This window comes from Macrobrachium nipponense, chromosome 40 (assembly GCF_015104395.2).
Source record: "Macrobrachium nipponense isolate FS-2020 chromosome 40, ASM1510439v2, whole genome shotgun sequence".
Lineage (NCBI taxonomy): Eukaryota > Metazoa > Arthropoda > Malacostraca > Decapoda > Palaemonidae > Macrobrachium > Macrobrachium nipponense.
Genome location: NC_061101.1, coordinates 3,582,812 through 3,605,357, shown reverse-complemented (window position 1 = coordinate 3,605,357; position 22,546 = coordinate 3,582,812). Strand labels below are relative to the sequence as shown.

Genomic DNA, 22,546 nt, shown 5'->3' with positions numbered 1-22,546 from the left:
CATGGCGAGAGTTCACGTCTGATGTGACAATCCTTCAAGAGATAATGAACTACGAAAGCCCCGCTACCCAAAAAGACCCCTTTATCACAATCACTGATTACAAAACCTGTTTCGTGACGAAGCATCAAGCCTCTCCCAGCAATGATTCAGACTAACATGAATAAACAGTCTTATCATTCCCTCACCCCAAAGGTCATCCACACATGACTCATTTTATCAAAATCAGTATCACTCCAGTCATGTTTCTCACAGACACGAATAAACAAGCCTTATCATTTCCTCACAACAAAGGCCGTCCACACACAAACACACACACACACACACACACACACACACACATATGACTCATATATAAAACTTCCACACATCTTTCCTCCAATGGGGATAAATTCTATCGCTACAAGGCGTGAACTTCACTCTTTTGGAATACAATACTCATCGAAACATCATATGTCACACCTGATTATTACTTCCCAACTGTTACACCATAAAAATACAACCGACAAGGGAAAATTGATGTTATTCCTTACCCAAAGTGTATAGAGTAAGTGCAACACCACCAACCCTCCGTCCCTACAAGTATTTCTCTGACCGAAACGTCATTTCCCTCCGTCACTATTCAGTAAGTAGCATATAAAACACTTTCCATTTACTTGAACATAGAGTATAGTAAATATTAAAAACAGCAATAAGATTCATCTGTATATGGAATAGATATTCTTATAAAATAATGTACCCGTTGAAAGAAGCGGAATATATAAAACAGTCATTATTCCTCCCTTTCAGATATGGGAAATAACTCTAGTAGTGAACTGTCAGCCGACGAAGTAGACCACTCAAGTCAGACACCATTACTATTATGGTGTTGGAGCCCCAAACTCATTTATTAGGAAGGTGAAAACGGGTCATGACCATGAAGCAGGAGAAGAAGAAGAAGTAGCAGGAGATGCAACAACTACCACTGGCAGCCCACAACAGTGCAACCCCCGATCAACTTCGCCACCACCCTCACTGAAGGAAACGAGCAACCGGTGAAGGTATGTAAAAACCGATGTGTTAATATTTATGTTTAATAATAGTTCCTGATTCCATAGAAACACGCACTCTTTTTCTCCGTTTCCCTGTTTTTCCGTTCAAATGCATTATGGGCATAGTAAAAAAAACACCTATATAATTATTCATAAGGATTTATTGACACATAAAGAGTTTACAAATTCAATACACTAATCGCTGTCAGACCGTCTCAGCACGCATCCCAATATAACTTCCACGTGTATCCTTATTTTAACCTGAATATGCCGAAAAACGTTTAAGAGGAAACGACTCAGACGTCTTAGCAGATTAACACCGACGTTCATGGGCGAATGATCCTCACAGCTCATCCTGAAATAAGTAAAAAAGTTATGTGATTGAAGGTGTATGATACATAATAGAATATATCCTTAATAGAATGTAAATGGAGTAATATAAAAAAATCAAAGAAAAATATGCATTTACCTTAGTTGTTCAAGATGCGGAGACATTTCCTTGTACGTAATAAGCACGTTTGACCCCCGACCTCCAATGTGAAACATTTAAACTTTTCAAATATAAAAATAATATCCCGTTATCCATTTATCATTACCTCCCAAACGAGTGAATGAGAATACATTTTGTATTAAGGATAATACTGCTTTCACACCACGGTGACTCACGCAATGAACAAAAAAACTAACGTAAAGACCGCACTTGTACGATTTATCAGGTTGTATTTGTTTTATTAGGCGATAGAGGTTATATTCGGGATGCGCATATATAAATTTAGAGAAGTCATTCGAATAAACTTTTGGATTTATACCGTAACTATCAAAAAAGAAGATTATATTTCTAGGTGATTTTTCCACGTAAAAACATACCCAATGACCAACAATATTAATATCAGTAGACGAAGATAATGTATTAGATATAAAAACTAAAGGTTTAATTCTACTTTCTGGCAATGTCAATAATCCTACTTCATCCGAAGCGAACACACCTAAATATTTAACCCGGTCACCGAGTGAACCTTTTAAACTTATTTCAATTTCTTTTGTATCCATTCCATTTAACCCCTAACATCACACTGAATAACCCTATCCGCATCCACCGTTAAAATACCCTTGGTATCCCCAAAAAGTAAAATAATGCAAGGGCTAGGCGTAGCCGTACCCAGCCTGATCGATATTCGCAGGTTTGCCGAAATTTCCACTGGCATGGGAATCTTCAACATCTTCCACCACAAAATTAAAGCAGTAAATAGCTTTACCATTTTTAAAACTATCATAAGTGATCAGATTATCACCGCCACCCCCTATACTTTTCTGCGTCTCGTGATATAATTGCATGATGGTATTAGGGAAACTACATTGAATATTATATACCGTATTCCCATTAACGGTAATATGTATATTATTTAAATCGAAAGATTGAAAATATAGACTATTGGTCGCGTAATTACCTGAAAATGTTTCCATATCAATCATGGCCAATGTGATTTTTTTCAGGTATACAACTGTTAAAAGGCTGATCAATTAAAATCGAATTTTCATTTTGCCCAATAACGTATGACTTGTATAAAGTCTTATCAAATATATATTGTATAGGATTAACTGCTATCGCCTCATTTAAAGCCGACATTGCGTTATAATGTGGGGTAACTCTATCGATCCATAATTTAGCCTTTTCTACATTGAACACATTAAATGTCCGTCTGTGTGGGCGCCCATAAACCAGCTATTATTCGCTAATTCGAGCCTAAGTCTCAAATCAACTGAATCCAGTAAATACATGTCTATAGTCGCTATATCCAAAAGAAGTGGAAAATATGTATGCACGCCCCTCGTTTAATGTCACCCATAACTTTCGTCTCCCACCTGCCGGTTTGACCGAAGGTATTGGCAGTAAATTGCCGAGTTACCCCATGTGTTACATGATAGTCATCATATAAAAATCCCGCCCGACCGGTGGTAGGTAATGCCGAGGGTTTTATCATTTTCAACATTTTTATATATGATTGATAGTTAAATACAGGACAGGATTCCACCACTTTTCATTCAAGAAAACGGAAGCGGATTTAAATAATGTATTACTAATACATTAACGACGGCCACGTGAACATCATCCGCTAATTGCGCACCGTCCCTATCAATTGAGATATATAATTCTAAAGCTATACTTGACAAATCTAAGAAAGAACCTGCCACCCCATTAATGCGAAATTCTATATATTTATCAGATAGAACTTGATTTATGGAAATATTACAAGGTGTAAAATCCAGTCTTTCCTTTGAATTAATTGAAGTTTCAATCTCGTCTATTAACATTCGGGAACAATTCTGATATACCGCAATATACGATGAAACAGGAACTTGATTACCAGTTCCGGGTATGTTAGGAACTACGCTAGCCATATTTTGTGTTTAATATAATTTAGATGAAGGGTAGAACGAGTGCGTACCCGCCGAATGTCAATTGATGAATGAGTTACAAAAGATCGTACACGTCCTTATTATATTTACTCCTAGATTTAACTCGTGTGCCCTTCCTCTTCCTCCGATTTTCTTTCCTCCCACACTCGACCGCTAACAAACGTTCACTGTTTTCGTTCCGTCTCGTTCTCCTTCTCCTTCCAGTACCGCTTAAAATTCGTTGTCCGGTAGTTTTGAGGGCCCTTATACCATTTCGTTTTATGGATTCTTTTAAAGGTAAACCGCTGTTTACCATATCAGATAACACAGATCTACCGAATTCATTAACTGAAGGTTTCGCGGCGTTAAATAGAAAAGGAAGCACTTTCCGTGCAATACCACTTATGGCCGAAAAAAAAACCGCTTCCCCTTCTGCGGCCGGGATAGAAAACGGAAATATCCTCAAATCCCGCTCCTCTCCTTAATAAAGGGTCTGATAAAAATAGTTTTTTAAATTCCGCCTCTGAAGGAGGCGCGAATAACACTCATTTTACTGTTTATACTATTCCCAATCAATTTAAGTTGAGCTTGATTCGCAAGTTCTAGTTGACTCGAGGGTGTTACGATCACGAATAAGGAATGCCAAGGGTGAACATCGAATTATATACTCACCTATTCATCTAATTTTCCTCTAGGTTTTATACGGAGCAGGCAAGTAACACTCGAGTCTTTAGTGAAATGTAAAAGGTGACCATTTTGATCCGTGATAAGAATAGAAATCTGATCCAAGATGTTCGTGTTCAACAATTTGTAGACTGTATTATGTATTCCTTTTCCTCTACCACTTGCTAAAGTAAAACAGTCCAATATATTTACTAGTCTCCCGCCAAAAATCGTCGGTTGAACTATATCCGTATACACATATATATAATCTACCCCACAATTATCAGGTAGAGAATCAAGGGAAACGTGTTCATTCAGTTCACGCCCGCCATATATTTCATAACCGGTATTAATATGAAAACCTAATAATTTCGCGGCTTTTCCCGAAACTAAATTTGACGTATATACTTTTAACGTCCCCCGTTCTCAATTTCTCTCTCTTGATACGTGGTATAGTAATTCTTCTTAAATCTTCATCCAATGAAATATACCGTTACTTAATTAAATTTAATTTGAAATTTAAAGTTGTCCCGTAATAAACTTTTTAAGTAATCATACACGTCCTTATTAAGAGCTCTCACGAGTCTCTTCATATCCCCCGCTAACATTGCTATTCTCGGTCTATACAAATATTGTATGCCTACCACGTTTATGACGCTCTGTAATAAATTCGAGAGTGAATAAATCATCTTTGGATAATATAGCGTAATAACTCCCCGGGAACATGATCGAAGCTAAACCTACTTCATATTCAACCCCATTAGGTAATAATATAGGTGTAGGTAATCTATTGGCAAATTTCGAAGGTGTACTTTTTGATATACGTGTCTAAACAGCCGAGGCTGCTCAAATATATGGTGTGTTCACCAGCCATGTCGGTTAAATACTACGACGGGTGGGTATGTCACATATGGTATTTATAGAAATTCGATACGTTTTATCTAGGTCTTATATGCAGACTGCATGATAGAACCCCATTTTCAGTAAACATTATTTCTTCACCGTTCTGATCCGAGACATTGATAGTAATGTAATCCAATACGTCAATGGTATTTAAAGGTTTATAAATGGCATATGCGGACCTTTACCATGCACATCCATAACGTGAAGCAGTCTAAGAGATTAACCATTTTATCACCCAAGATGGTAGGTTGAATGATACCCGAATACAGGTAAACGTATTCAACGCCTTGATGGAATATATTTTCTACTGTGATGAGGTCTCAACGCACCCGAACTGTATATTAAATACCTACTTTTTCATTGAACCAAACATATTAGCTGCTTTAGCACTGAGTTTAATCGTAATTGAATCAATCATATCAACTTTGGCCGCTCCTGCATCGATATGTGCAATGCTCATTCTCTTCGTGTCATCATTCCATGAGAATAAACCATCCTGCGGATAGCTCCGCGAATATGTTCTCCGTAAAATTCAGATAATTGTTCAATAATTTCCGTATTAAACGCTCTAGTCATGACATTCATATCACCACCCAACAAACCGAAATGGACTTATAAATATACGTGTAAATGCGTTTCCCATCTGACTCATATAGATCGCGTTAAATTGAATAGTAAAATCAACGTCTCCTGGTTTAATAGCGTAATATAATTTCGGGAGAATGACTCCCACTAGCCCCACTTCATATTCCACTCCTTTCGGTATGATATAGGGACGGCTAACCTATTGGTAAATTTACACGCCCGATTTTCTGGAAATGTACCTATACAGGCATTGCTATTCACGTATATGATGTGATCGCTACACATGTTGAATGTAGACTGTATGACTAACAAATGGGCATCGGTTTATAATATATGTACATAAAAACCTCCACGTTCATGTTATGTCACACCTTATTCATGAATTTGTTATACACAGATTGCTCACGTCATTCAAGAAAAGAATTGTCCAAGCCTCTAACCAGCCATGAATGAATTTCATCCATTCACCCCCTCCCGATCCCAGGTCTATTCTTAAAAATTATTATTTATTATTATTTAGTTTATTAGTTATGATTATTATTATTATTATTATTATTATTACTATTATTGCAGTTTTTGCAGTTATTATTATTATTATTATTATAATACACGTTCACTCCGGTGCTTATTTAAAATTATCTTTACAGATCCCTTCGCTGAAGACTTCCCATTAGATGAAGATTTGATGGGGAGTAATAATAATAATAATGAAGCATCGCGCGTTGGTGGAGGTGTAGGAACCAGAAGGGGATCTTCACTCACGAGGGAAAGAACGGAGGGTAATAAGGTAGTGAGTACCATTCATTATGCGGCTGCAATAGGGTCACACATTGACGTGGCAATGAAGTTAAGTAGTAGCATACCCGATTACGCGAAGATGTGCACAGTAACTTCCTCGAAAGAGGTATTCGATCGGCTATGCTATACTTGTGCGTTATTATCACCAGCGTGAGGATGCTAGGCGACATGAATGAAAAAAGTGCTTTCTATGTATGTACTCCACCCACCCTCACTACGATTGACTCGATCTATGACTCCCTGGAGGAGGCTATTGAGTTTATAGCTAATAACTTGGAAGAAAGACTCAACCATACTGAGGGTTCGGGTTGGTGTATGACCTCGCTAGATAGGGTTGAACTTCATATCACGCGGCGTGAGTTAGTGAATATTAATAACTTCCAGGTGTATCCCAAGGGAGTCCGCGGTAGTGATCAGTTATCAATATTCAGTCCGGGTGGTACAACTGTGTCGTTACAGCGTTAGAAGCGTCACGTTGTACTGCGAGATAACCCTCCCACACGTATTAACAACCTCCCTCGTGTCTTAATGAGGAGGATGGGGAGGACAATTTAATATCAAACACTCGCCAGATATGCCGTTTGACCCATGACTCTTTCAAAACATTAGAAAAGGGGAATAACCTCAACATATACTGTATAATTATGTGAATTATTCATGGGGAAACATCGGAAAAAACATTGGACGGTACATCTAGCGAGGAAAGGTGGTAACCCCCAAAGCCCTCATTTGGTCACGTTTGTTATTAATCACTGACGACCACGTCGCGTTGATTAAGATATGTTGGCATTCGTGAAGAAGTTCCGACACGGATTCAAGCAGGGGCGGGGGATTGAGCACGCGGGTGGTATGTGTTACAATTGTTTGACTTTGTTTAATAGTTCCACCATCCGTGAGGCGCACACACAGGCCTGTACTGCTCGAACCACTGTCGAATACCCAGAACCCGGCCAATTTAAACAGTTTACTAAAGTTAAAGCTCTGCTGCCAATCTCGCACATGGCTTTCCTGGATTTTGAGGCGTATAATATTCAACCGAAGACCGGAGAAGACGATCCGAGAATAGTATCTCGACAGAAAGCTTTCGCTTACTGCTACGTGATCGTTGACGGTAGAACGGGGGAATATTGTACCCATAGACTAAGTCACGGAGAGAAATGCGTTGATGATTGTTTGCAGAACATGAACCGGGACTGGGCGTTATTGCGTTCGGAAACCAAACTGCGTGCGTTATCCTTTACATATGAGTCCTGAATCCGCCGTAAGTTTGAAGCGAGCACGTCATTGCGGAGGATGTAACGTCGATTCAAGGCTGGAGTCACGAAAATGCGACATCACGCTCATTTTGGTGGCACGGGACAACTTTGTGTGTGCACTGTGTCAACAGTGTAATTTGAATATGCAATTTAAGGAGCCAACTTTAACAGTGTTCGTACACAATTTGTCATATACATCGCCCTGGTCTTGAAAGAGGCGGGGGCTTTGTCAGCATGATTTTGAAATTCTGAAACGCGAGGGTAGTAAAATTTTACTCGGCCAGCTCGGGCAAGCTGAGATTCGTGGATAGCAACAACGTGATTAGGGGGACCCTTTCTAGTCTCGCCTCGAGTCATATCAAACAGAAAGGTTCCCTCGAAATCGCACGTCAGTTGTTAACCCAGTATTCTCGGGATTGTCTCGATTTAGTTTTGGGTACGGGTAAACAGTACTACCCTTATGATTATGTGACGGGCTTCAAATATCCTGCGAAAGCCCCGCATCCCTTCTCGAGAGTGTTTCGATTCGGAACTTACGGGAGAACCCTTTCCAGCGGGGGCTATGCACACGTGGTCAAGGTTTGGAACGCCGACTAATTGCACAATCTTCTAGATTATACCGTTTTGTATTTGTTAATGGATGTGGGATTATTAGCGGACGTTTATTTAGCTTGGAGGAAGGCTGCCATGGTGCAATTCGGACTAGACCCTGCCCGTTACCTGACCTTCTACCTCTCTCTCACTCGATGCTTTCCTATATTCCTCTAAAATTCGTCTCCCCTCATTTCGAATGGTGAACTCTATCAATTAATTTGTAAAACATCCGCGGCGGTTTTTGTAGTCTAGTTCGAAGGCAATGCGTAACTAATAATCCAGAGTTAAATCCCAGTTTTGGGTAGGGTGTGATCCTCAATCGTACATATTATACGTTGACTTCACCAGTTTGTATCCTCCCCACAGTCATGAGTAAATACAAAATGCCCTTGGGTGAAATAACTGAACTTTCCTCTGTCGAATTAGAAAGTTTTGTCGCTAGCGATATTACCGCATTGATTCACAGGGTAGTGAATACGGTTATTTTATACTGCTCGATACCAAACCAGTTAGACGGGATGTTGCTCTACAGACGGACGATCTCCCTCTCGCCATTCATCACATGAATGTGACTCACCAGGATCTATCGCCCTATAGTAAAAACCCTGATGAATAAGTTCAAGGTGAAGCTACCCAAGAAAAATGTTAAGTTGACGGGTACGCATTTACCCATGCGTAATCACGTTGATCTGTCTTCCGTTATTACAAAACGTTGATAAGGCTCGTCTCGAAGTTTGATGTAATAAGGAAAGTGTACAAATTCAAACAGGATTTTTATTTGAGGGAATATATTCTGGAGAATGCCGAAAGGCGTGCTAAGAGACCGATCCGGACAAGAGGAACACCATCAAAAAAAAAATCATAATGAATGGTCTTTTCGGTGTCACTATTAAAATTCATTGAATTATTCTACCCGAACTGTCGTCACCACCGGTGAAGCCTCTCTTCTCAGGAATGTGTCCAAACACACGTACAAGTCTTTGGAAAAACTGTGGGTAACGACAGGTACATTGTAAACCATTGCAAAGAGTCTGTTATGGCTGAATCCCCGATTTATATCGGTTTCAGTATACTAGACATGGCGAAGGATTATGATGTATCGGTTCTATTACGACGTTCTTCGAAAGCAGTATGGACACCGAGTTCAGCTCCTTTATACCGACACTGACAGCTTGATCTTTTCCCTGGTGACTGATAACCTCAATCGGGAACTGAAGGGTGTGCTCAAACCCTACTGGATTTGAGTAATTTTCCCCAAAACTCACGAATTGTATGATGAGTCACGTAAGGGGGAACTCGGGTAGTGAAGGTGAAACGGGGGCTGAACTCATGAGGGAATTTATCGGCGTTAAACCTAAAGTTTATCGTATCTGACGGAAACTAGTCGTAGTAACACCTTGAAAGGTGTACAAAGATGCCGGCAAAAGACCATTCCACATGACCAGTATCGAGCTGTAATCGAAAAGAATGAGATTACTTATACTCGTGTGCACAATTTGCAAAGAGTAGGAGGCACGATGTGTCATACGAGCCAGCGAAAGGTATCTCTCTGTCCTTTAGAGGACAAGAGATATTATGTGACACCTTATAAATCGTTGGCGTATTGGACATCCAGACATTGGGGTGTAAAGAGGGTATATTATAGCGGAGGAGGAGGAGGGGGAGGGGGAGGAGGAAGGAGGAGGAGGATCTAGAGAGGGTAGTGGTGGCGCCGGTAGTTGCGGCAATCTTTCCAATTTTAAATATTCCCGCTCCTAGCACCTCGAGAATTCCTACTCCTCCTATTCCTCCGACCCTACATCCATCACGTCATTTCCCACGGGTGAAAGGATGTTCAAAACGTCGAAGAGAGAATAGTAAAATATACAATGTTAATTCCTCTCTCTCTTCGACGTCTTTGACTTCTCCTCGACGGGAAATGGTTTCACCTTCGGCTCCAGTTAAACGGTGGCGTATCACACCTTGACCGGGTGTCATAGTTTGTATATTTTACTATATATTTTATCTTATATTCATATATTTTAATATATATATTGTATATAATGTTATTTTTATTATATAATCATATACACAGTTAGTTTTTTATATTTTGAATTATTATATTAATTTTTTATTATAGTTTGCATTTTTACTTTACGTTCTATTTTTATATTGTAGGAAAAAAACCTGTATGTATTTCATTATGGAAATTAAACAAGAACTCTCGCCATGGCTTCATCAGCCTCCTCTTGTAAGTTAGTTTTCGGGAACTTGTCCGAAAATAAGTTCAGGAAGAGGAATATGTGTCTAGTAGTGGCCACTAACGGTGTGACCCATGAGGAATTACGGTGTTGTGGCGGACGTCCCCCATTCGAGCTTATCCATATGCCGAATTGGCAGGTTTTCGATATTCCTCGCTGGTGGGCATCAATATGCCTGTTTCTTCGTGATAGGGGTATTGAAGGGTCCGCCATTGTGAAAAGACCTGAAAATATCACATCTTGGGAATGCGACGAAGAAGTTGATCTACCCACCATAGCTACCTTATTAACACAATACGGTATTGGTGCCCCCATTGAAGATAATGAATACGCGCAAAAGAGCGTGGCTTATTCCAAAGATGAAGATCACGCCGATCGTTTGGGCAGAGATACCAAACAGATGAGGTTCAATCACTTTTTTTCTTCGGTCAAGAAATTGAAGGAAGAATTATTTAAATCATCGTATGACTATGTCAAATATGTTATCTTTCCCGCTGGCATCGGTCAGAGCGGACTGGTTAATACGACTTGGTTGAATCAATATTTACCTGTGTTAGCTACATTCAGTGATGAATGAGCAAAATTGGTAAAATATGCTGCGTGGGCTATAATGAAAAGAATTTATCCCTGTTGGAGGAAAGGTGTGTGGAAGATTTATATATGAAAAACTTGTTAGCTAAAATTTAAAAGCTTTGAGGTGTTAGATGCACGTCGTCGTCTTCGATACACGGTCGGGAAAGTGCTGGAGAAGATGTTTGTGGTATATACTAAGGGCTGTGATGTCAAGGAACAGGTTTAGAAAATATATAGTAGCCGTAGTATGTTTCGTTGAAGTATTGTTTTTGAAAAAGCGAATGCGCATATTATCGCGTTCGGTTTGTTTACAGTTTTTTTTCTAATGTATGTATTTGTATGGAATATTAATTCATTCCCCGTATTTAGGATTGGTTATAAATTATAAAAAACAATTCCGTCTGTAATTTGATTTTTCAAAACCTCTTTGCAAACTCTGTATAATAAATAAAACAAAATTGAAATGTGTACCTTTGTCCTTGTGTTCGCCACCTAGATTATGACTCAAATTCTATGAAAAAATAAATTTCACGTTGGCGTGAAGTCAGCTGGCACAATATGGCGATAAGGTCTCGTTTCTTCATATGTGTGTGTGTGTGTGGTGTGCGTGATTCATCATCAGATACATTGACTCTGATATGGTTATTGGGGGAGATATCACATGTGGATGAAGTCAGTCGCCAAATATCCTTTTATCATGATACTACTGAATATCTAAGCAGCTGTGTATATATATATATATAAAACAAAATGTAACGGCTGAGAGAGAGAGGGGAGAGGGAGGGAGTGAGTAAAGGAGGGAAGGAGGAGGAGGGAGGGAGGGAGGGAGAGAGAGTATATTCGCAATGTGCATATATAAATTTAGAGATTTTATAGGAGGAGGATGAGGTAAACGTCCCGGTTACTTTGAAAAACAATTAAAGGGGACATGAGTCGCAAAAAAACAGTGAACTGAGTCTATTTGGGGTCAGGGTGGGGTCAAGTTTTATTCCCGTAGAGTTACGTGACATCACAGGGGTAGAAAAGTGGAGTCAATTTGGGTGGGGGTTGAAATGTTGGTTTTTATTCCCTGAGAGTTATGTGACATCACAGGGGGTAGGAAAGTGGAGTCAATTTGGGGTCGGGGTTGAAAGAATGGTTTTATTCCCAGAGAGTTATGTGACGTCACAGGGGTAGAATAGTGGAGTCAATTTGGGGTGAAGGGTTGTTGAAATGTTGGTTTTTATTCCCGGAGAGTTACGTGACGTCACAGGGGGTAGGAAAGGTGGAGTCAATTTGGGGTCCGGGGGTTGAAATAAGGGTTTTATTTCCAGAGAGTTACGTGACGTCACAGTGGTAGAATAGTGGAGTCAATTTGGGTGAGGGGTTGAAATGTTGGTTTTTATTACCGGAGATTGTTACGTGACGTCACAGGGGGTAGGAAAGGTGGAGTCAATTTGGGGTCAGGGGTTGAAAGAATGGTTTTATTCCCAGAGAGTTAACGTGACGTCACAGGGTAGAAATAGTGGAGTCAATTTGGGGTGAGGGGTTGAAAATGTTGGTTTTTATTCCCGGAGAGTTACGTGACGTCACAGGGGGTAGAAAGGTGGAGTCAATTTGGGGTCAGGGGTTGAAAGAATGGTTTTTTATTCCAGAGAGTACGTGACGTCACAGGGTAGAATAGTGGAGTCGATTTGGGGTTAGGGGAGGCCACGCCCCCCTAATATGAGCTCATGTACGTACATGAGCTTGTAAGACAAATGGAGTCAATTTGGGGTCATGGGGTGGCCACGCCCCCAGAATAGTGGAGGTTTGAAAGGATGGTTTTATTCCCTTATAGTTATGTGACGTCACAGGGGTAGAAAAGTGGAGTCGATTTGGGGTTAGGGAGGCCACGCCCCCTAATATGAGCTCATGTACGTACATGAGCTTGTAAGACAAATGGAGTCAATTATGAGCTCATGTACGTACATGAACTTATCATACATATGGAGTCAATTATGAGCTCATGTACGTACATGAGCTTATAATACAAATGGAGTCAATTTGGGGTCAGGGGTGGCCACGCCCCCCAGAATAGTGGAGTCTCTATATGGGGTTAGGGTGGCCACACCCCCCAGACAAGTGGAGTCTATATGGGTCGGGGTGGCCACGCCCCTTTTTGGGGGGTTTTTGGGGTTTTGTTTGTGGGGGTTGCCCCGCCCCTTTTTAGGCCTCACGTACGTACATGAGCCAATCAGGAGGGGGTAGGGGGGTAGCCACGCCCCTTGGGGGGTGGGGGGCGGGGGGCGGGGCTAGAAAAGTGGAGTCTATATGGTCCTTTTACTCTACTGAGGACTATAGTTAATGGATGGTCTTAAACAGATTTGAGGACTATAGTTAATGGATGGTCTTAAACAGATTTGAGGACTATAGTTAATGGATGGTCTTAAACAGATTTGAGGACTATAGTTAATGGATAGTCTTAAACAGATTTGAGGACTATAGTTAATGGATGGTCTTAAACAGATTTGAGGACTATAGTTAATGGATAGTCTTAAACAGATTTGAGGACTATAGTTAATGGATAATCTTAAACAGATTTGCGTACTATAGTTAATGGATGGTCTTAAACAGATTTGAGGACTATGGTGAATGGATAGTCTTAAACAGATTTGAGTACTATAGTTAATGGATAGTCGTAAACAGATTTGAGGTACTAGTTATGGATTAAGTCTTCAAAGGATGGGAGGTATGTTAAGGATGGCTTAAACAGATTTGAGGACTATTAGTTAATGGATAGGTCCTTAAACAGATTTGAGGACTATAGTTAATGGATGGTCTTAAACAGATTTGAGGACTATAGTTAATGGATAGTCTTAAACAGATTTGAGGACTATAGTTAATGGATAGTCTTAAACAGATTTGAGGACTATAGTTAATGGATGTCTTTAAACAGATTTGAGGGACTAAGTAATGGATGGTTTCTTTAAACAGAATTGGAAATTTGACTAAGGTAACTTCCTGTCACAAGCCAATATTTTGGATCCACAGCTGGGCCTACCTCCTGGTTTGTGAAAAGCATCTCTGGTGGCGTGAAATTCGGGAAACTTAATGCATGTGTTGTTTGAAACATGTTTCAAGTTTAATATAACAGCTAATAAGGCGTAACAAAAACTTGCAAATAGACTGATAACGTACGTAAAAAAAAGAAAGAAAGAAAAAAAGTCTACAAATAGACCGATATCGAGAAAAAGTGTCAACAAGTCGCACACACCAGCAGAGCCATCTACCTCGCATCCATCGTCATCTAAATGGACTCCTTCCACATAAAAAAAAAAAAACGACATGGAATTCTCTATGATTGATCACCTACCAGTAAAAACATTAGTCATGTTTAATCAAATGCAAATCTCCACTGTTCTATTAATCATGTTAATCACTGCGCAGTGTGGCCTTAATTAACGTGAAACATTACAGTATAATTGGTCATATGTACCCTTCAACAGCTTTCATTAGTTCGTAAATTATGTAACTTCAAATCAGTTTGTTATATAGGCCTAAGAAGATTTCAGAATCGCATCTTTTTTCATAATTAAAGGAATGATAATTTCGTTATGTAAGCCTATAATGGAGTGAAAAGACTTCATGATTAAAGAAAAATGTTTCGGAACATGAACAGTCCCCAAACAATATGACGTAAGATACTATCGAAAATTATGCGTAAAAACCTCCTTCTTATTGAATATTGAAGCTCTTAGTCTGAACTTCGATAGCTTGGGAGTATTATTTTAAAACTAGGAGATAAGAATAATCATAATAAGTTTTTTTAAGATAGAGCATAATACGCCCTTAATGCATCACACTTTTAGGATCGTCGTACTTGAAGAAATAATATGTCCATCGTCTTATCACATTTCGGTTTGTAAATTTTAATTCTGCCTCTTTTACAGGCAGTCATATGTGCATACTAGCTCCATTATGTCAGCCTGACATAGTACTACATGGTTCTACATGCAGCAACCCAATCCTCACTTACAGATGTGGTTAGGTTCCAATCAACAACCCGTTAGTTTAAGTTTAAAATCCGTATTCGAAATTTAGAGCAGACTATGGCTGATTGAGAGTTCACTCCGAATTACCATACGAATTATCTAGTAATCTCTGCCATTCAAATCTAGGTTATAACATGGCTCTACAGAACCTTAACTTGTTTGTACTCAAAGACCCATATTAGACGTTTCTTGAAAATATGATCTAAATTTTACTGTCTACCAAAGAATGTAAGTATAGACCGATGCATCTGCACATATACACACATGCAGATATAGAAACGAAATTTTGTCTAAAGATGTCAATTTAATGCGTCTATTTTTTTTTTTAACGTTGGTTTTTCTTCCTCTACTGCGGGAATCTTTTGAGAGAGAGAGAGAGAGAGAGAGAGAGAGAGAGAGAGAGAGAGAGAGAGAGAGAGAGAGAAATTCAAGCACCGATCATCTATTTGGTATTTTACCTAACACGGCATTTTGTTTAAACACTTCCGCTTATATTATTATTATTATTATTATTATTATTATTATTATTATTATTATTATTATTATTATTTCCATTCAAAGTTAGAAGATTGATTCAAATCACCCTAGTGTCTTTTCCTATATAATATTTTAAAAAGAAGAACATAAATGCTGACAGTATTATTATATAATAATACACGAGAAATAATAAAAAGAGAAGTTATGTAAAAGTGACTTTTAACTCACCTCCGGAGGCCTGTGTTGTTTTCTTTGGGGTAGTTGTTGTGGAAGAAGTTGACGTCGTTGTTGTAGTAGGCTTTGTTGTAGTGGACGTTGACGTCGTTGTTGTAGCAGGCTTTGTTGTAGTGGACGTTGACGTCGTTGTTGTAGCAGGCTTTGTTGTAGTGGACGTTGACGTCGTTGTTGTAGCAGGCTTTGTTGTAGTGGACGTTGACGTCGTTGTTGTAGCAGGCTTTGTTGTAGTGGACGTTGATGTTGTTGTTGTAGCAGGCTTTGTTGTAGTGGACGTCGATGTTGCTGTTGTTGTATCGGGCTTTGTTGTAGTGGAAGTTGACGTCGTTGTTGTAGCAGGCTCTGTTGTAGTGGACGTTTTTGAAGTTGTTGTATCAGGCTTTGTTGTAGTGGAAGAAGACGTAGGCACCGGTGTGGTAGAAGTCGACGAAATGACGGTACTTGACGTTGAGGTCGTAGAATCTGGGGTTGTGGTCGTCTCTTCCGGAGTGGTAGAAGTCGTCGAGTTCAGCAGGATGGTGCTCGTCGTAACTGTCGTCGTTATGATGGTCGTAGTCGGTAACGTAGACGACACAGTAGAACCGGGAACTTTGCAGTGGCATTTCCGGCCATCAACAATGGACGTCTCTATGACGTAACCTGGTTTCTGTAACGAATTATCGGAGTAAATAGAGCAAATTCTACCCTTCTCGGGAGTCAAAATATAAACACCCATTTTTATACATTACGGTCGAAGAATTATATTAACTACCTCATGAACTTAGGAGATAATTCCTCATTGAGGATATAATTCCTCATTGTGTAGCTATTGAGCTCCGTAACTCACACCTTTGTCACGATTCAATTATATACGCCTTTTGTATTTTGTATATTCAATAAACGATATATTCGTGTGGTCGCCAACTTTACATTTATCATACAGTGTTTACAGGATTAATAGAGTAGTGCTCTATTAATCCTGGGGTGTTTAGTACTAGTACCGCGGAGCAAGGTATCTAAACCTAAGTATATAGGTCTAAACCAAAGTATATAGGTCTAGATCAAAGTATATAGGTCTAGACCAAAGTATATAGGTCTAGACCAAAGTATATAGGTCCAGACCAAAGTATATAGGTCCAGACCAAAGTATATAGGTCTAGACCAATGTATATAGGTCTAGACCAAAGTATATAGGTCCAGACCAAAGTATATCGGTCTAAACCAAAGTATATAGGTCCAGACCAAAGTATATAGGTCTAAACCAAAGTATATAGGTCTAGACCAAAGTATATAGGTCTAAACCAAAGTATATAGGTCCAGACCAAAGTATATAGGTCTAAACCAAAGTATATAGGTCTAGACCAATGTATATAGGTCTAAACCAAAGTATATAGGTCTAAACCAAAGTATATAGGTCTAGACCAAAGTATATATGTCTAAGCCAAAGTATATACGTCTAAACCAAAGTATATAGGTCTAAACTAAAGTATATAGGTCTAGACCTAATATATACGTCTAGACCAAAGTATATAGGTCTAGACCAAAGTATATAGGTCTAGACCAAAGTATATAGGTCTAGACCAAAGTATATAGGTCTAGACCAATGTATATAGGTCAGACCAAAGTATATAGGTCTAAACCAAAGTATATAGGTCTAAACTAAAGTATATAGGTCTAGACCAAAGTATATAGGACTAAACCAAAGTATATAGGTCTAAACCAAAGTATATAGGTCCAGACCAAAGTATATCGGTCTAAACCAAAGTATATAGGTCCAGACTAAAGTATATAGGTCTAGACCAAAGTATATCGGTCTAAACCAAAGTATATAGGTCCAGACTAAAGTATATAGGTCCAGACCAAAGTATATCGGTCTAAACCAAAGTATATCGGTCTAAACCAAAGTATATAGGTCCAGACTAAAGTATATAGGTCCAGACCAAAGTATATCGGTCTAAACCAAAGTATATCGGTTCTAAACCAAAAGTATATCGGTCTAAACCAAAGTATATAGGTCCAGACAAAGTATATAGGTCTAGACAAAGTATCTACGTCTAAACAAAGTATAGTCCAGACTAAAGTATATAGGTCCAGACCAAAGTATATACGTCTAAACCAAAGTATATAGGTCTAGACCTTGCCTCGGAGTAAGTGACACGTAGATCATAACAAGCCAAAGTACCACCAGCAAAATCAACCTCTAACGTTTAGGTTTACGTTAAATGCGTTTAATAAAGTTTTATATATATATATATATATATATATATATATATATATATATATATATATATATATATACCATATTATAAATCTACGAACTCACCAAATCTTGGCTCCATATTGCTAATTCCTGCTGAAAGTTGGCTGTCCCTCCTGTTGCGAAAAACGCTGCGACTCCGAACAGTAGCGCCAACGCCCCCATCTTTTAATTAAGACCCTCTAGTACCACCTTTCGTCGTTCGAATCCTGCAACGGAATGTGGAAGGTTCTGGTTCATTTCCCGCTCGAATGTAGGCTCATAATAATAAATATATCCCGAGAAATTGCAATAAAATTCTATCAATGTCAGCGAAAGCGTTTGGATCTATGATAAGGAGCGTAAAATTCAATAAAAACTATAGTTGATAGTGTAGCTTATATAGTCTCTGTGAATTTAGTGGTAAAACCTATGTCATCTGGAATGAGTGTCTTGTTTGCTATTATCAAATGGCACAAACACTTAAGGATACTGGAATTATTTATCAGCTCCGAAGATTCCCAGTGTTTTCACTTCTGTTAAGGTGAAGTATATTATATAAAGGAAATTCCAGGCACCTTCATAGTATGGGGAAATTATGTGCGTATATTTTTTATGTTTTGTGCAGAAATATTCCTTGTTTGCCTTTATATTTTTGTTTAACTTCCGCGTTCAGTTATTTTTACGAGAGACAGACAGACAGAGGGTGGCAGTCGGAGTCTCAAAAACGATTATAAACACTCAGAAAAATAAGGACACCAAACAACTAATAATACTGATGTTCTTAATAAAACGTTATACAATATGAATTAAAAATCTAGACTAAATATTTTGACGTAAGAGGCCTATCAAAAACGAAATATTCATGTTGATTCAGACAGATACCTTTACATGTGCGCTCCTCAAGAGAAAATCAAGCAATATATATTATTTTCACAAGATCTACAGCCAAGAGGACTTAGGTTTACCACGTGGCAAGCTTGAAATTATACCAACCAACCAAATTTTCTCCTCATCTGTGAACTCTTTTAGAACACTGAAATATGAAATGAATCCAGATATTGAAGAATGCTCTTAATTTTTTCCCAAACAAAAGAGAACTTACTTGAAGAATATCGCCCCCCTCAAAGCTATTTACTTAAGACAGTGAACTACACCTATGTGGACTCCCTGGTGTAGGTAATTTCCGTGTAAAAAGAAAAAACGACTTTCGAGAGGCACAAGCCCTTAAGTGAACCACCAACGACAACTACAAAAGCCTCTTGCCTCTCCGAGTCCAAAACCGGGAGAAATGACGAGCTTACTATGTGAGGAGTCCCTGCCAGGGCTGCCAGATTTCCACAGAAATGAAATCCACACTCGGTCTCGGACAGTTGCCAGTTATGCAATAAACTCGACTTTATCGAACTCTGAGGAATGTAAAAGTTGTTTAACATGATCTTGTAAGTGCTCAAAACTTAGCAGTATGAATTCCTAACTGATGAATAAGGATAGACAATGACCCTTTCCGTTTTTTAGCTCATATTGTTTAAACATTTAGTTAGATTTTTATTGTTTTTTTTTTATGAGAGGGTAAAAGAAGCAAAACTTCTCAACAACAGTCGGTACTCTTTTATTATGATGATGAAAAACTGCAATGAAACTTATTTAATTTGACGATGAAAAAAGTAACATAGGTGTTTTACAAGAAGTTTATATATATAAGGCATCTTAATCACATCATCGTAATGAAATATTACGATAAATTTATGATGATGTTCAATCCGGCATTATTGCCATAAATATAATGACTAGACCTATATGTTGGGCCAACTAACACTGCTGGTTATATGCTCAGTGAACTTTAAAAAATAATTATCGCTGTATTGTATCATTGCAATTACATAATTACAATAACTTTCATGAAGAATTGAAGCTGCAAATGATGTCTTATTTTTTAGAGTAAAGTAAACTGGCAACGTATCCTGGACCTTGGCTAATGTACTGAACCATTAATTTTACATGAGGATTTAATTACCACTGCATTATACAATTTCTCACTTTTATCGTCGTTATACTCATAGTCATTCATTTATGGCAATATCAACTGACAACGAAATCATGAGCGCTATCATCTATACTGATAAACTAGGCCTATGATTTTTGTAAGGTCTTGCGTTATACGAATTACAGTTATGAAATCATTAAAGCCCGTTTTTTTTTCAAAAGTATTGGTCACCGTAGTTTGTAGAATAACCAAACTGATTATACAGGCAGATTAATAATTTTCACGTGCAAAAATTGCAATGTGTATTGTAAAGCTGTAAAGTGCGTCGCTGAAAAATAATTTGCTACCAAATGGCAGTATGAATGTATGTATACATTTCACAAAATTTTCAAGAATATATACCATCAAAACTAGCAAATTAAGAATGCTCTCTAGTATTATGAAAAAGAATAAATGTAGATTTTGTTGAGAATCATATTGAAAATAATTTTGATAGGTAACTGAGCTATGCTGGAGCCAGCCAGTTCGTACGGTCAAGATCTACCTTATATTCTAGGTCTTGGTTTGTACATGAATCAACGGTCAGCTTTATGCATCTGATAAACATCCAAACGCATCCACAAATTAAAAAGGATAAAATAATTATTTATTTTTTATTTTTATGGATATTTGTGTGTGAGACTTATAAAATAGAAATAGTAAACAATTTTCATAATATATTATTATATTTTAACTAGCATCGCTTTTAAGTAAAAAGCGTGGAAAATTTTACGTGATTCCCACCACTCCACACCTAATCACAATGTGGACAAGATAAGCCGTATTAGTGACGTCATTTCCACACTTCGGCAGCCCTGGTCCCTGCTAGACCTAATGTTAGCGTAAAAGAAGCCACTTTCAAGAGGTATATAAGCCCCTACGTGAACAATCGAAGAAGCCTCTACGTGAACCATCGAAGAAAGCTAAAAAATAAATAAATAAAAACTTACCTCTCCGAGTCCAAAACCGGGAGAAATAACGCGTTTACTAGACCTATGTGAGGCTCCCTGCTCTAATTTCGGTGTGAAAAGAAGCCACTTTCGAGAGGTATAAGCCCCTACGTGAACTACCAAAGACAACTAAAAAAAAAAAAAAAACTCTTACCTCTCCAAGTCCGACGCCGGGAGATATGACGTGCACTTACCCAAACGGTTCTTGGATGTCTCATTTAAACCGAGAAATGAAGAACTGTCTCGAAGGTGGGGCCATTTTTCATCCGCCAGCAGGTGAAAGGTTCAATTTGTATGAAAAATTTACAACTACATATTTTTATATCCTCATTACCTCTAACGTATTCATCTCATTGAGGGTCATATTTTTACGGCCGTTAAGTAAAAAATATGAGCACGTCTACCGTATGGTATAATTTAGCTTTCGTTAATAATAGCTTCGACCGTTGTAGGTATGATGAATTACCCTTTAATATATCAAGTGATGGAAGATGATGAATTGTTTGTTCTGAGTGACGAAAACTTCGCGAATTCCATTTAACGTTTAGCTCCAAATTTACGCTACGTCAAATATATGATCATGGGAATCAATTCGATATATTGATAACATCGTTGATTGTATCCCAGGAACATTAGGCTACAAAGTATTTACTTGATGTGTATACCGAGTCGCTCGCTAGAAGCACTTATTTTCCTACCGAAATTGATTTTAGTACTAATTCCTAAAGGTATTCTCTGCTAGATGTTGGTAAAGAATTTATACTTTGTACAACACCTTACGATAATAATAAACATCAAAATCCTGCTGTTATGATATGTAATAAATGTGACGTGACCATTTTTGAAGAACTAACAGAACACTACGTCTAGGTAAACAATTTTCTAAAATATATAATTATTCATATTGAAGACATTCGGATACTCATCGTAGAAATGACACGAACTCTTGAAGATGTTTTGATGCTTAATGTAATTCATTGACATGTTGCCCTCAGGCTCATCACACGTGATGCTTTGACCACAACCTCTCCGGTTGGACTCATTCCTGGTGACTTCGGTTTACTTGGCAAAAGATAAATTTTATCATTGCCTTGGGTCATCCGTTAAGACTTTTGGTCTTGGTGGTAGAACAATTTATGTTTTAAAAGGTTTTTATAATAATATAATTAGCTTTACTAACACAGATGGTGCGTCTAAACCCTATCGCTCTAAAACGAATTGTGAGGATGTAGGCCTATCATCTTAAAGTGGTTATATTCGTAGTATAATCTAGAACCATTTTATAGAATAATAAGAGGCACCTATGCACTTTTGCTTTTACCCCTCATATTCAGAAATGATCGACCACATGTTATGCTCGTAGAGGAGGGTGAATGGTTAAAAGTGTTTGATAAGGTAACCTAATAAGTTTTTTTTTAAAGGAAGTGGTTCAAGGCTGGATAAAAAAAAAAAAAAAAAAAAAAAAGGAACCTCCATGTTTAGATTGTAAGAAGACTGATCTCTTCGTTGTTGGAATAAAGATATAGGGCCTATATTTCTCTAATAACTGCCGAGAACGCCTTCATTTCAACAGGCATCACTTTAAGGAAAAAAT

At 38.3% G+C, this 22,546-nt stretch overlaps 1 protein-coding gene across 4 annotated transcripts in view; it reads right to left on the bottom strand.

Annotated features, from left to right (window-relative positions):
- The window catches only part of LOC135212263 (uncharacterized), a 73,095-nt gene extending 51,829 nt beyond the window's left edge, over window positions 1-21,266 (bottom strand). Inside the window, exons 1-3 of one of the 4 annotated variants that reach the window (XM_064245707.1) lie at window positions 21,147-21,266; window positions 18,064-18,206; window positions 15,756-16,407 (exon numbers count right to left, since the gene is read on the bottom strand). In XM_064245707.1, coding sequence (XP_064101777.1) covers window positions 15,756-16,407; window positions 18,064-18,162 — 751 coding nt within the window. In that variant the 5' untranslated portion in view covers window positions 18,163-18,206; window positions 21,147-21,266. Of the gene's footprint in view, window positions 1-15,755; window positions 16,408-18,063; window positions 18,207-19,081; window positions 19,261-20,952; window positions 21,071-21,106 lie in introns of those variants that run through there. The other 3 variants (XM_064245703.1, XM_064245704.1, XM_064245706.1) reach the window with 3 other exon arrangements.
- Window positions 21,267-22,546: the final 1,280 nt, after the last annotated feature.